Genomic DNA, 12,535 nt, shown 5'->3' with positions numbered 1-12,535 from the left:
GCAGAGAGCACATTTAGGTTACTCTATATTAGTGTATATAATACAGTGTCTGGCACATTGGAATAGTCCATCTAGTAATTATTACATGAATGGATGAATAAACCAAAAGGGAGCATGTATGGAGCATCTAAAATATTAAGTGAGGATATTTTTTAAAATGATGCATATTGTCAAAACAGGATATAATTTAAAATGCTTATTCATACTCCTTGCTTTTATCTCTTTAATTTTCATCAAAGAAAAAATCATATGGCACTAAAATGCTTAAACCTGTCTGCTTCCTAGTCCTGCCCCATGAAAGACACCTATATCTAGTCCATTTCTTCTCTATCTTCATTTTTCTAAATGGCATGCCTTCCCACTGAGATAGGGGTTCGCTCTTTCGGTTCACCTGCCTAGAATTGCCCTTTCTTTCATCTCTCAACATAGTTATAATACAAATTAAAAATAGGTAGTCAGTATTTACATTTTTTATAACTTTATAAATATTACAGTGATTCACTAGGCCCTCCTGTCTATAGTACTTTGTTATCCTGGTGTTGTCAATTGCTACCTTTTCCCCCCTATTTTCTATATACTTTAATATTTTCTAAATGCTTCAACATCTTTGTTATGGTCTTAATAATATATTCTGTATGACCACACATGTTAGCTTCATTTTTTTTTGTTTGTTTTTGGAGTTCTGTCCCACAGAACATTTCTCTATTTCAGATTTGGAGTGGATTCTGATTGTTTTTGGTTTAAGCATGATGACTCGCTTTTTAAAAGTAAGTCTAGAGAAATGGGATTGGTTGATGTGGGTATCAGTTTACATGTTTTTTACTTAATCTTGCTATTCATAGCTCTGAATCTTATCTCTCCTTTCTACCGTGACATACAGTTTTTTCTGAACCTGAGTCATTGAAGATCTCAATAGACTAAATTTCCTGTACCCCCACAGAGAGGAGGCAATTGTCTGAATGTGCTGGGTCTGGAAAGGACATGGGGATTTAATTGTTCTGTACATAGACTTTTAGTTTCAACAATGCCATCTATTTTTCAGTCCCTGCCTCACCATGAAACTTACGTGATACCTTTCTAATTTTTTTTTAATCCTCCAAGGAGAATTTATCATCCTTCTCAGTACTCTCCATTGTAGGCAGTTTGTGTTTCGTTTCCTCTGCACTCTTGTCATCACTGTTTTTCTTTTTCACAAAGTATTTCTACTCTTATCCTCCATTTGGTCTTTGTTATTAGCAGGAAGCTAACCAAACTTCATTTTCGAAAGTGGTTTTCAAAATTCACATACTAGCTTTGGACTGAATGAAAGGATGCTGATTTTCAGGTGCATTAATCAAAAACACTCTTTAGGCAGTAAAAGTTACCCTTTCCTACCTCTTTTGAAGGAATACATTGGACAGTACTCATATGACTTTGGTGAAGGATATAGGGTATTTGGGACTTGAAAAACTTAATTTTTATGATTTGTTGTGATGATCGATGGTGATGAGTTTCACTGGGTAATGGCAGATGAAGTTGTTTTAGACCATCTGCCTCGTGATGTTTTGCTGGATTCAAAAACAGAAATAAAACCAACTTGTTGAGGGCATCCTGGGGTCCTAAAGCAGTGAGGAATTTTGAGTAAAGAAAGATAGTCAGAGAATGAGCTTGTTATTTTTGATGGATTTTGTCTTTTAGGCGTCTCCAGAACTGACTGCTGAGTGGCTGACGAACTAAGAAAATTTTTGCACAAAGTTTGAGCCCTAGTAAAACATCTTAGACTTTGAGTTGAATTTCTAAATGGTTAGAATGTGGCATTAACTGATAACTGAAAGTTAAGACAGGCTTCCTAGTTTCTGAATTATCTCAGAATGTATTGGATTAAGGCGACCTGAGACTGGAAGTGACTCTAGTCTACCTGCCTGCCAGAGCAAACGTAAATTCTCTCTTAGAAGATAATATTATCTGGGAACCTTTCCTTCATTTTTCATACACAATGTCTAGTACTCAGGTCAGTCATACCAGAAAATAAGATGTGTGTGAAAACTAATACAAAAAAAATGGACAATAGAAAACAGCACAGGAAAATCGGAATATGTGTCTGCCATAATAATAATTAATATGTTCAAGGAATTAAAAGCAAGGTTGAGAGTCTGAAGAAAACTAAAAACTATAAAGAACAAAATGGAAATTTCAGAATGGAAAAATATAAATGAAACTAAGAAGTGAGTGAATAAATTTAGCAGCGTTACTAGACACAACTGAAGGGATAATTAGCCAACTGGTAAATTAATCTGGAGAGTATTTTTCAGACTAAAGCTATGACATAAAGATGGGAGCATCAAAGAGTTACTTTGGATATGGTGAGTAGTACTAACAGTGTATTTGTAGTTCCAGAAGGAGAGTAAAAGGAAATAGGGCAAAAGCATATTTGAAGAGATGATTCACAATATTCCAAACTTGAGAGAGATCAAGTCATAGATTCAGGAAGCAATATGAATGAAATAGTATAAACATAAAGAATACTGCACCAGAGTACATCATCATAAAACAAAAAAATAACTATAGACAGAAATTCTAAAAGTTGCAAGGAGGAGAAAGATACACATATAAAGGAGCAAAAACAAGACTAATAGTTGACTTGGATACCTTTAAACATCAAGTCACACATCAGCAGAAATAATGTCTTTAAAGTGCTGGAAATAAATAACTGGCCATCTTGAATTTTATACCTAGCAGAAGTCTTTTAAAATGAAGAAAAACATTTCAGTCAACAGAAGCTGAAATAATTCTTCACCACCCACACCAAAGGAAGTTGTAAGTGTCCAGGAACAAGGAAAATACTCTATCTACAGTGGGAGCTCAGAGAATAGAAGTGGGATTGAGATTCTTCTAACCTGCCAGCATTCTCTTTCCTGTTTAAATTCCTCAAAAGAATAGTCTGTGGTTTGTCTCCCCTACTTAAAGTACTCCCCTTATCTTTGGTTTCACTTTCTGCTGTTTCAGTTACCTGCTGTTAATTGTGGCTGAAAATATTACAGTACTGAGAGAGAGGAGGGAGGGAGACCACATTCATATAACTGTTGTTGCAGTATGTTTTTTACAGTTGATCTATTTATTATTGTTGTTGTTAATCTCATACTGTGCCCAATTTATAAATTAAACTATCATAGGTATGCAAGGAAAAAAATCATAGTATATATGGGTTTCAGTAATATCTACGGTTTCAGGTATTCAGAGGTTTTGGAATGTATCCCTTTTGGATAAGAGGGTGCTACTCTATACCCCGTTTTCCAATTATTTAATGCCTCTGTTCTTCCTCTACCACTCAACTGAAAACATGACTTTCCAGTTGCCAAATCCAAAAGTTATTTCCCTGTCCTTAATTTATTGGAAGAATGTGGCAACTTTTCATGATATTGCTAATCTTGTCCTCCTTGAAATGTGCCAGCTATTTTTTGATGTACAGCAGAATCTTTTGTGGAACTTTGTATCTTTATTGAGAGTCTCCTGACATTGTTATTTTTTAAAGCTCCACAATTTATTCAGATCCACAAGTATGTTTGAAAGCCTTTGTTTTCTCCACTCCTTTTTCTTCTGTGATTTCCCTTAGTATACCTTTCTCTTTCTCAACATTTTTTTTTTCTTGTGACTTTTAAATGGTGCTTTCTCCCCAAGGTTCTGATCTTGGCCAACTGTTAATGTATGCATATCCTTTCTGGTTTGTTACTTCTACTGTTATTGTTTTAATCAGCAGTCACAAGACTGTAATCCCTACAATGGCAGAGACTACCTTCTTAGTGTCTGTCATATAGTAGATGTTCCATAAATATTTGTTAAATGAATGAATAAATGATTTATTTTATGTGCTTATATTGTTTTATCTTTCTAGATCACAAGATAAAATATTTTTTTTACAATTTCTGTTACCAGCTTTATGGTTTTACCTTTCATATTTAGGCTGTTAATTGATCTATGTAATCTGGCTCTATTTCTTTATATGTAGTTTTCTCAGTACCCAACTGTTGATCAAAAGCTTATTTTCTCATTGATTTGTGGTGCCACCTTTATCTTCTGTCGAGTTGACTGACTCACGTTTTCTAAGATTTAATACATTATCACTTCCTGTATAGTAATTTTCAAACTTTATAAACTGTGACCCAAGAAAATAATATACTGTATATTATAAAACATTTTACACATACACAAGTTTGTAAAATATCTACAATGAAAGTTTTGCAAGAAAATACTCTGATGAATTTACTGAGTATGATACATTGTGATTTTTTCCATTGTATTTTATCACATTTTAAACAAATGTTCAGCATAATGACAGTAAATGGTTGCAAACTACAGTTTAAAAAAGATACTCCAGGAAGCCTTTCTATGAGCATCCATCATATGCTCCATTATATTCTTGTGTAATTATTATCACTGCATCTTGAAGTCACGACATTTCTATTATACATCTGTCTCCTTTCTAAATTGTGTATTTCCTTGAGCATTGAGATAATATGTAATTTCTTTGTGTCTCTATCACCTAGGATCTGGTGAATAAATTTATTTGTACTACATTTTTCTAGAATTAATAATACATCTAGATAATTCATGGTAAACATAGCACATCTAAAAAATTTTGGACTTGACATTTGCATACTCTTTCTTTTGAGGAAACTGCTTAAGTGCGTATAAAGAGAGCTATTAATAACGAGTAGTATTTTCAAAAAGTTGTCCAAATATAATCTTGTGCACCATCAAGTATCAAGAATAGTATGTCAAATATAAGAAATTTGACTTTTTCTCAGAAATGTGGCCTCCTTGTGCCAGTTGCAATGATTCTGAGTATAAGTAGTACACAGTTGTCAAAAATAAATCTCTAAACTAGTTATTTTTACATTGTGCTAATGGAATTTTCTCTCAGGTTATCTTCAATTGTTATTCTTTTTCAGTCATTATTTAATCTTTTGGAATTTAGAAGATTAGTTCTGAATTACAAGCCTCCATCAAATGCTCAAGATTTACCCCGAAACCAAAAGGTAAAATGTAAAAGATTTTTTTTTAACAGTATATATAGTCTATATGTTCTCTTATATGTGATTGATATTTGGGCATTTACTTGGCTCATCAAATCGGAAACTGTCAATTTGAGTGTCAATTCATTAATCTCAGTTACCACAGCAACTTCTTGTCCTTTGTTAATATATTATAAATATGACTTTTTTTCTTTACCTGTCACAGTAATATGCCAATTTTTGGTGTCACTTTAGTAATTTTTTTGAGGGGACTGTCACGTTTCAGTAAACTTTATAGGCTATAGTTTACAATTTAAGGTCTTTCCTCAATTGTCTCCTGAAAAATTTTGTGGAAATAGAAATTTCTTTTCAGTTGATTGTCTTGTGGAGCCCTTTAAAAAATGAGTTTTGCATTCATGTCTTTGCAGTACAAATGTGTATCTTTCATTTTGGAAGTGACTATCGTAGATAGGTAGTATAAAGTGAACAAAGAGCACACACACCAGGGCCAGATTGCCTGGGTTCTAGCTATGGACCTAGAGCTAGTTACTTGATTTCTCTCTGTTCCATTTCCTATCTGTAAAGCATAAATAATAATAGTAATTATTTCATAGAGTTGCTGTGAGCATTAAATGAGGTAAAACATGTAAGGGGCTTAAAAGTGGTTGGTACATAGTAAGAACTAGGTGTCAGCTATTGTCAGTTAAACAATAAAATAAAGTTTTTTAAAAATAAGACTTATTTAGGGCCAGGCGCGGTGGCTCACGCCTGTAATCCCAGCAGTTTGGGAGGCCGAGGCGAGCGGATCACGAGGTCAGGAGATCGAGATCATCCTGGCTGCTAACACGGTGAAACCCCATCTCTACTAAAAGTACAAAAAATTAGCCAGGCCTGGTGACGGGTGCCTGTAGTCCCAGCTACTTGGGAGGCTGAGGCAGGAGAATAGCATGAGCCCGGGAGACGGAGCTTGCAGTGAGCTGAGATCGCGCCACTGCACTCCAGCCTGGGCGACAAAGTGAGACTCCGTCTCAAAAAAAAAATAAATAAAATAAGACTTATTTTAAAAAGAACCAGTTTGTACACAGAATTTATACCTAATGGAAAAAATTACTTACGGAGATGATATAGTTGTGTGTAGGACTTTAGTGGTTGATCTTGTCACAAACAATCTGTAGTCCTAAAGTGGACTTGTTGCCAAGACAGGGGAGTTAGTTTTAGGTTTCAGTGTACTGCTGAACTTTTTGTGACCTATTGTTAGTAGGAGTGATGAATTATTAAATTATGTTTTCTTTTAGTGTTTAATTTTTAAAACCACTTTTTCTGTAAACACGTAAAACATTTATAATGCATGCTAGTGGGATGAGAACTTGATTTATAACCAGCTTTTCAGGTTATAATCTCTGTGCTATAGAGTGTCAGGCTGATAAACAACCCATTTTCAAAAGGGAGTCAGGATCGCTCGACAAACTCGTGTGTCTCCAGAAAAATTAAGGAAAACCCTTTCAATCGTTATGGTTTTTACATGGAACTTTTTGAACTATTGCCTCTATTATTGCAATTTGTTAACATCACAGTTCTTCTCTCTTCTCATATCTCAAAGTCTATGTATAATTTGTGTGAAACTGTTTAGAATTATCATTTCTAGTTACGTATTTATGTATGTATATGTGTCTCGACCATTTATGGTCCTGGATTTTAATGTTTTACAGAGCTTTATTTTCTTTTGTTCTTCACAGAGTTGAATAAGGCCATGTTAGTTTGTATTCTTATTTTAAAAACAGTTGTTATATTTATGCTTATATATCAGAAGGAGTTGTGAATACTAGAGAAATGTGTAATTCCAATCTTCAGCACCTTTCTAGACAAGTTTGTTTCTTGCAATGGGTTAGCCTCTCCAGGTGTCCCTTTAGCTTAAGGAAATAAAATAATTTCTCACTTCCATTCTGAGACAATTACGTAGAATATGCAATTTTGTATAAGATTATTCCACAAAAGTGACTCTCCTTTAATTTAGTAGAGTGACAGCAGTTCACACTATACCTTGACATCTTTGAAGCAAATGTGGGATTTATAGGTAGTTATCAGCCACTGAATGGTCCTATATTCATTTGAGATGGTGACAGCAGTTTTTAAAAAAGGTATCAGTGTAACTTGTCACTTATTTAATAATGAATTTACCTCCAACTGGTGACGTGTCTACAGCTACATTCAATTTGAACACTTTGTGTTAAATTGCAGAATACATTTGGGATTACTTTGATCACATCACAGAAATGCCATTTGTATACACTTTTAAACAGGATATTTTTTACTGGCAGAATTTGCCACAAATATTACATACATATTGGGTGAGATTTGAAAGAAATACAGTATTTGAAATTAGTTTGTATTTTAAGTAGACTTGGCAATTGCTTGTAGAAATTGAAACTAATTTTAGACACTCATATTTATTTGAACTGTTTGTAATTTCAGTGTCTAGGAGAATTGTGAGGTCTCTGGAAATACAATAATAGATCCTTGATGTAATCATCCCGCCTCCCCTCACACAGATATACATTTGGCTTAAAATGTTTCAAACTGATGGCAAAACATATTAAATGTTGAGAAAACAAAGATGCACATGTATAGTATTTAGTGGAAATCATCATATAAATAGCTAAAGCCTTATTAATTGGAAGGTTATATTATTTAAAGCCTTGATTTAGGACAAATATTTCAAAATAAATAAATTTCTCACTTTCCACTACTTAAAGCGAATGTCGTCAGAAGGAAATGGGTTTAGTTGAGTACCATACTGTATTCCTGGACCAAATACTTGAAGGAATTTTGAATTTTACAAATAAAAAAGCATACTGAGATTTCTGCCATTAGTCATGAAGAAGTGACAGGAACTGGATTTATAAGTCTCAGTACATTTTAAAGAATTCAGATCATACAGAATACCTTTTCTGACGAAAATGGTAGAAATCAAGGTAGAAATCAACAACAGAAGGATATACAGAAAATTCCCAGATAGTTGGAAATGAAGTAGTTCACCTCTCTCTGAATATCCCAAGGGACAAAGAACAAATCAAATGAGTAATTTCACAATATTCTGAGCTGAATGAAAATTAAAACATGACATATCAAAATTTGAGGGATGAAGCTAAAACAGTGATTAGTTGAAGATATCTTATTAGAGACTATCGGGGGAAACCCCACCCCCGATATTTAATGTGGGTTCTTTTCTATTTCCCTAAGCGTCTTAACTGGCCTGAGAAATAAAGGGAAAGAGTACAAAAGAGAAAAGTTTTAAAACTGGGTGTCTGGGGGAGACATCACGTGTTGGCAAGTTCCGTGATGCTCCTCAAGCCGTAAAACCAGCAAGTTTTTATTAGCGATTTTCAGAAGGGGAGGGAGTGCATGAATAGGGTGTGGGTCACAGAGATCACATTCTTCACAGGGTAATAGAATATCACAAAGCAAGTGGAAGCAGGGCAAGATCATAGGACCGCAGGATGGGGCAAAATTAAAATTGCTAATGAAGTTTCGGGCACACATTGTCATTGATAACATCTTATCAGGAGACGGGGTTTGAGAGCAGACAACCTGTCTGACCAAAATTTATTAGGCAGGAATTTCCTTGTCCTAATAAGGCTAGGAGCATTATAGGAGGCCGGGGCTTATTTCATCCCTTCAGCTTCGACTGTAAAAGACGCCACCCTGATGGGGGCCATTCATAGGCCTACCCTCATGGGGCGCATTCTCTTTCTCAGGGATGTTCCTTGCTGAGAAAAAGAATTCAGCGATATTTCTCCTATTTGCCTTTGACAGAAGAGAAATATGGCTCTGTTCTGTCTGGCTCACCGGCAGTCAGACTCCAAAGTCTTATCTCCCTTGTTCCCTGAAGATTGCTGTTACCCTGTTCTTTTTTCAAGGTGCCCAGGTTTCATATTGTTCGAGCACACATGCTCTACAAACGATTTGTGCAGTTAACACAATCATCACAGGGTCCTGAGGCATACATCATCGTCAGCTTACGCAGATGACGGGATTAAGAGGTTAAAGTAAAGACAGCATAGGAAATCACAAGGGCATTGATTGGGGAAGTGATAAGTGTCCATGAAATCTTCACAGTTTATGTTCAGAGACTGCAGTAAAGACAGGCGTAAGAAATTATAAAAGTATTAATTTGGGGAACTAATGTCCATGAAATCTTCACAATTTGTGTTCTTCTGCCGCGGCTTCAGCTGGTCCCTTCGTTTGGGGTCCCTGACTTCCTGCAACAAGAGACATCTTACCAGACATCTTATTAGAAAAGAAGAATGGTTTTCAATTAATGATAGCAGCTTGCATATCAAGACATTAGAGAATAAAGGGCCCATTAATCTCAAAGCAGAAGTAAGGAAATAATAAAGATAATAGCAGAAATCCATGAACCAAATATCAGAAAAACAATACAGAAAGTTATGGAACCAAAAGCTGCTTCTTGAGAAGATTGGTGCAATTGATGAACTTCTAGGTAAACTAAGCAAGAAAGTAGAGGGAAGACATCTATTACAAATATAAGGCGTGAAAAAGGGAAACGTCACTACATATTCTATAGACAGTAAAAAGAGAATAGTGGAATATTGTAAACAACAGACAAGTGACTTGAAAGTCACAAGCTATCAAAGCTCACTGATGAAGAAATAGATAACCTGTGGTAGCCCTACATTATATTAATGGAACTGGAACCCATCCACCAAAAAATTCAACAGCTGAATGTTTTACTTGTAAATTATATTAATATATATATATAATATATATATATATTATATTTACTTGTAAATTATATTAAGCATTTAAAGAACAAATGATAACAATTCCCTATACCTTTGTACAGATACTTAAGAAGTAAAACTTCCCAACTTGTTTTGTGAGCTAAGCATTACCCTGAAATGAAGAGTAGGAAAATACATTTCAAGAAAAGAAAACCACACACCATTATTTCTCATGAATTTGGAAGCAAAGAATTGTAGCACATTTTTGAGAAATTAAATCCTGCAATTATATATAAAGGATAATACCTCATAGAGAAGTGGGGCTTACCCAGGAATACAAAATTGGTTTAGCTTTCAAAAATAAATCACTGTAATTCACCATCTCAACAGACTAAAGAAGAAAAACCATATTATCATCTCTGTAGATGAAGAAAAATGATTTGACCAAAGCTAAAATCTCATTTATGGTAAAATCTTGTAGAAACTAGGAAGCAATTTAGTTTTCAAATATGCTTCTCAGCAGAATTCCCCTAATTTCCAAAAAATTATTGCTTCCAACTTTGTTACTGGGAATGTCTCAAAAAACTGCATTGACTTAGGTGCAGTGATAAAGAAACTGATCTCAGGAAATTAAGGGTACTCATGGAAGTAACGTTATGGATTAAAGCTCATAGTTTTTATACTTTTAAAACCTATTTCTGTAGGGTATATTTGGAACCAGTTTTATTCCCTCTTACCTATTTCTTAGGACTCTTTTTTAGAATATATTCTAGAAGCAGTTCTTTCTATGTCAATTATATTATTCTGGGCAGCAACTATGTAAAGATACACCCCCATCCCAGACCCCTAGAATTTTACAGTGTTAAGAATGCCAACTATGTAAATTTGGAAGAAAATTTTCATATTTAATATCTAAATTTTATCCATTAGAATTGTTATTACAAGAACTAAATATTATAAGAATGGCTTGCCTGGTTTGTTGCCATGAAACATTTCACTAAGTTTTGTGAATTACGTTTTTTTTTTTTTTTTTTTTTTTTTTTTTTTTTTTTTTTTTTTTTTTTGAGACAGAGTCTGGCTCTGTCACCCAGGCTGGAGTGCAGTGGCCGGGTCTCAGCTCACTGCAAGCTCCGCCTCCCGGGTTCCCGCCATTCTCCTGCCTCAGCCTCCCGAGTAGCTGGGACTACAGGCGCCCGTCACCTCGCCCGGCTAGTTTTTTGTATTTTTAGTAGAGACAGGGTTTCACCGTGTTAGCCAGGATGGTCTCGATCTCCTGACCTCGTGATCCGCCCGTCTCGGCCTCCCAAAGTGCTGGGATTACAGGCTTGAGCCACCGCGCCCGGCGAATTACGTTATTTTTTAAAGTTTCCTTCTTGTTTTAAATTAAATTGTTAGTGATTGGTAATGTGAGTTGTTTTAATTTTTTCTGGAGATTTTGCTTTAATGAACCATTAAGAATTGAATGCTTGCTTTGTGTAGTAAAAACTTGTGGAAGAGAAATTCTTGTCTTTGAGAATCTTATAGTCTTATTGAGAAACAAAAGTAAGATTTCAAAGGACTATTAGGAGGGTGATATATTAGTCTCCTATTAGGATCTGGTCTAATTATTAAATTAATATAATTTAAGTATTGTGATTGAATTATATTAAATATAATGTTGGGTAACTTAAAATAGATATAAAATAAATGAGTATAAAGTAATTTATAAGTACTTTTTATTAAATAAATAAATAATTATTAAATTTCTAATGTTAACAATTGGATGAGGTTCTAATATTAGTCTGATAATTAAGATTGTCACACCACAGTGACAGTCAGTGGTTCATTGCTCAGTGAAAGGCATTCATTTCAGTAGATGTGGAATTTGAAGGTATCGTTGACTTGGAGGAGTCTGGAAAGACTTCATGGAGGAGTAGAGATTTTTGCTTAAATGAGTTTATTGAGATAAAGCACTTAGAACAGTGCCTGGCATGCAGTGAGCACTCATTGGACGTTGCCTGTTGTTATTACTCTCAGCAGCAGCAGCTGGGCCTTGCTGAATGGGAAGTATTATAATAAGCAGTCTTGAATGAGGAAGATATTCTGGGCTGAGTAATGACATGATTTGCTGTGAATATGTGGCATTCATCTGAAATTGTGAGCCTGTCCTAGGTCTTCTGCCTTTTTTGTGCTGGACTTCTTTGAGTCTCTTAGATGGCACCAACACTCTACTTTCTTCAATTATGAAAGAGTGCTAATTCATCCCAAATCTATATTGGCTAGTTTAATTTTTGGTTACTGTTAAAATGAATATCTATTTACTAGTAAAAATTTTCTTAATCTTCAATTAAGGTTTTTTTTTCCTTCAATAGGAACATCGGAATTTGCCTTTTATGCGTGAGCTGAGGTATCTATTTGCACTTCTTGTTGGTACCAAAAGGAAGTATGTTGATCCATCAAGAGCAGTTGAAATTCTTAAGGATGCTTTCAAATCAAATGACTCACAGCAGGTAGTTTTGTTGCACTTACTTGTTTATTAACCATTTGTATTTTATTTAATCCGAATAATATTAAGCAGCTTTCCCAAGAATATGAGACTTTTTAAGATACGTGATACTGCTTTATTAAAAATAACCATTTAAAACATTTGGGAGACTTACTTTTAAAGAAAAGTGATCTTGAAGGTGTTAAAATAAAGTTTTAATTTATATTATGATTGAAATGAGAATGATGGATAAAATTAAGATTATTTACAAATACATAATTAAACATCTTCACAAATGTGTGATAACAGAGGATCATTATAGTACACATGCTTTTGAT

General features: G+C 34.5%; 1 protein-coding gene across 5 annotated transcripts in view; it reads left to right on the top strand.

Moving 5' to 3' along the window:
* The window catches only part of USP25 (ubiquitin specific peptidase 25), a 143,918-nt gene that overhangs the window by 63,300 nt on the left and 68,083 nt on the right, over positions 1 to 12,535 (top strand). For all 5 annotated transcript variants that reach the window (XM_025380109.1, XM_025380107.1, XM_025380106.1 and 2 more), the window contains 2 exons: positions 4,929 to 5,015; positions 12,085 to 12,222. Coding sequence is in view for 4 of the 5 variants with exons in the window: in XM_025380107.1 (XP_025235892.1) it covers positions 4,929 to 5,015; positions 12,085 to 12,222 (225 nt within the window). In the remaining variant the exon portion in view is untranslated. The remainder of the gene's footprint in view (positions 1 to 4,928; positions 5,016 to 12,084; positions 12,223 to 12,535) is intronic.

The sequence above is a fragment of the Theropithecus gelada genome, chromosome 3 (assembly GCF_003255815.1).
Source record: "Theropithecus gelada isolate Dixy chromosome 3, Tgel_1.0, whole genome shotgun sequence".
Classification (NCBI taxonomy): domain Eukaryota; kingdom Metazoa; phylum Chordata; class Mammalia; order Primates; family Cercopithecidae; genus Theropithecus; species Theropithecus gelada.
The sequence above is the reverse complement of the archived record's forward strand: the minus strand, read 5'-3'. Positions and strand labels throughout refer to the sequence as shown.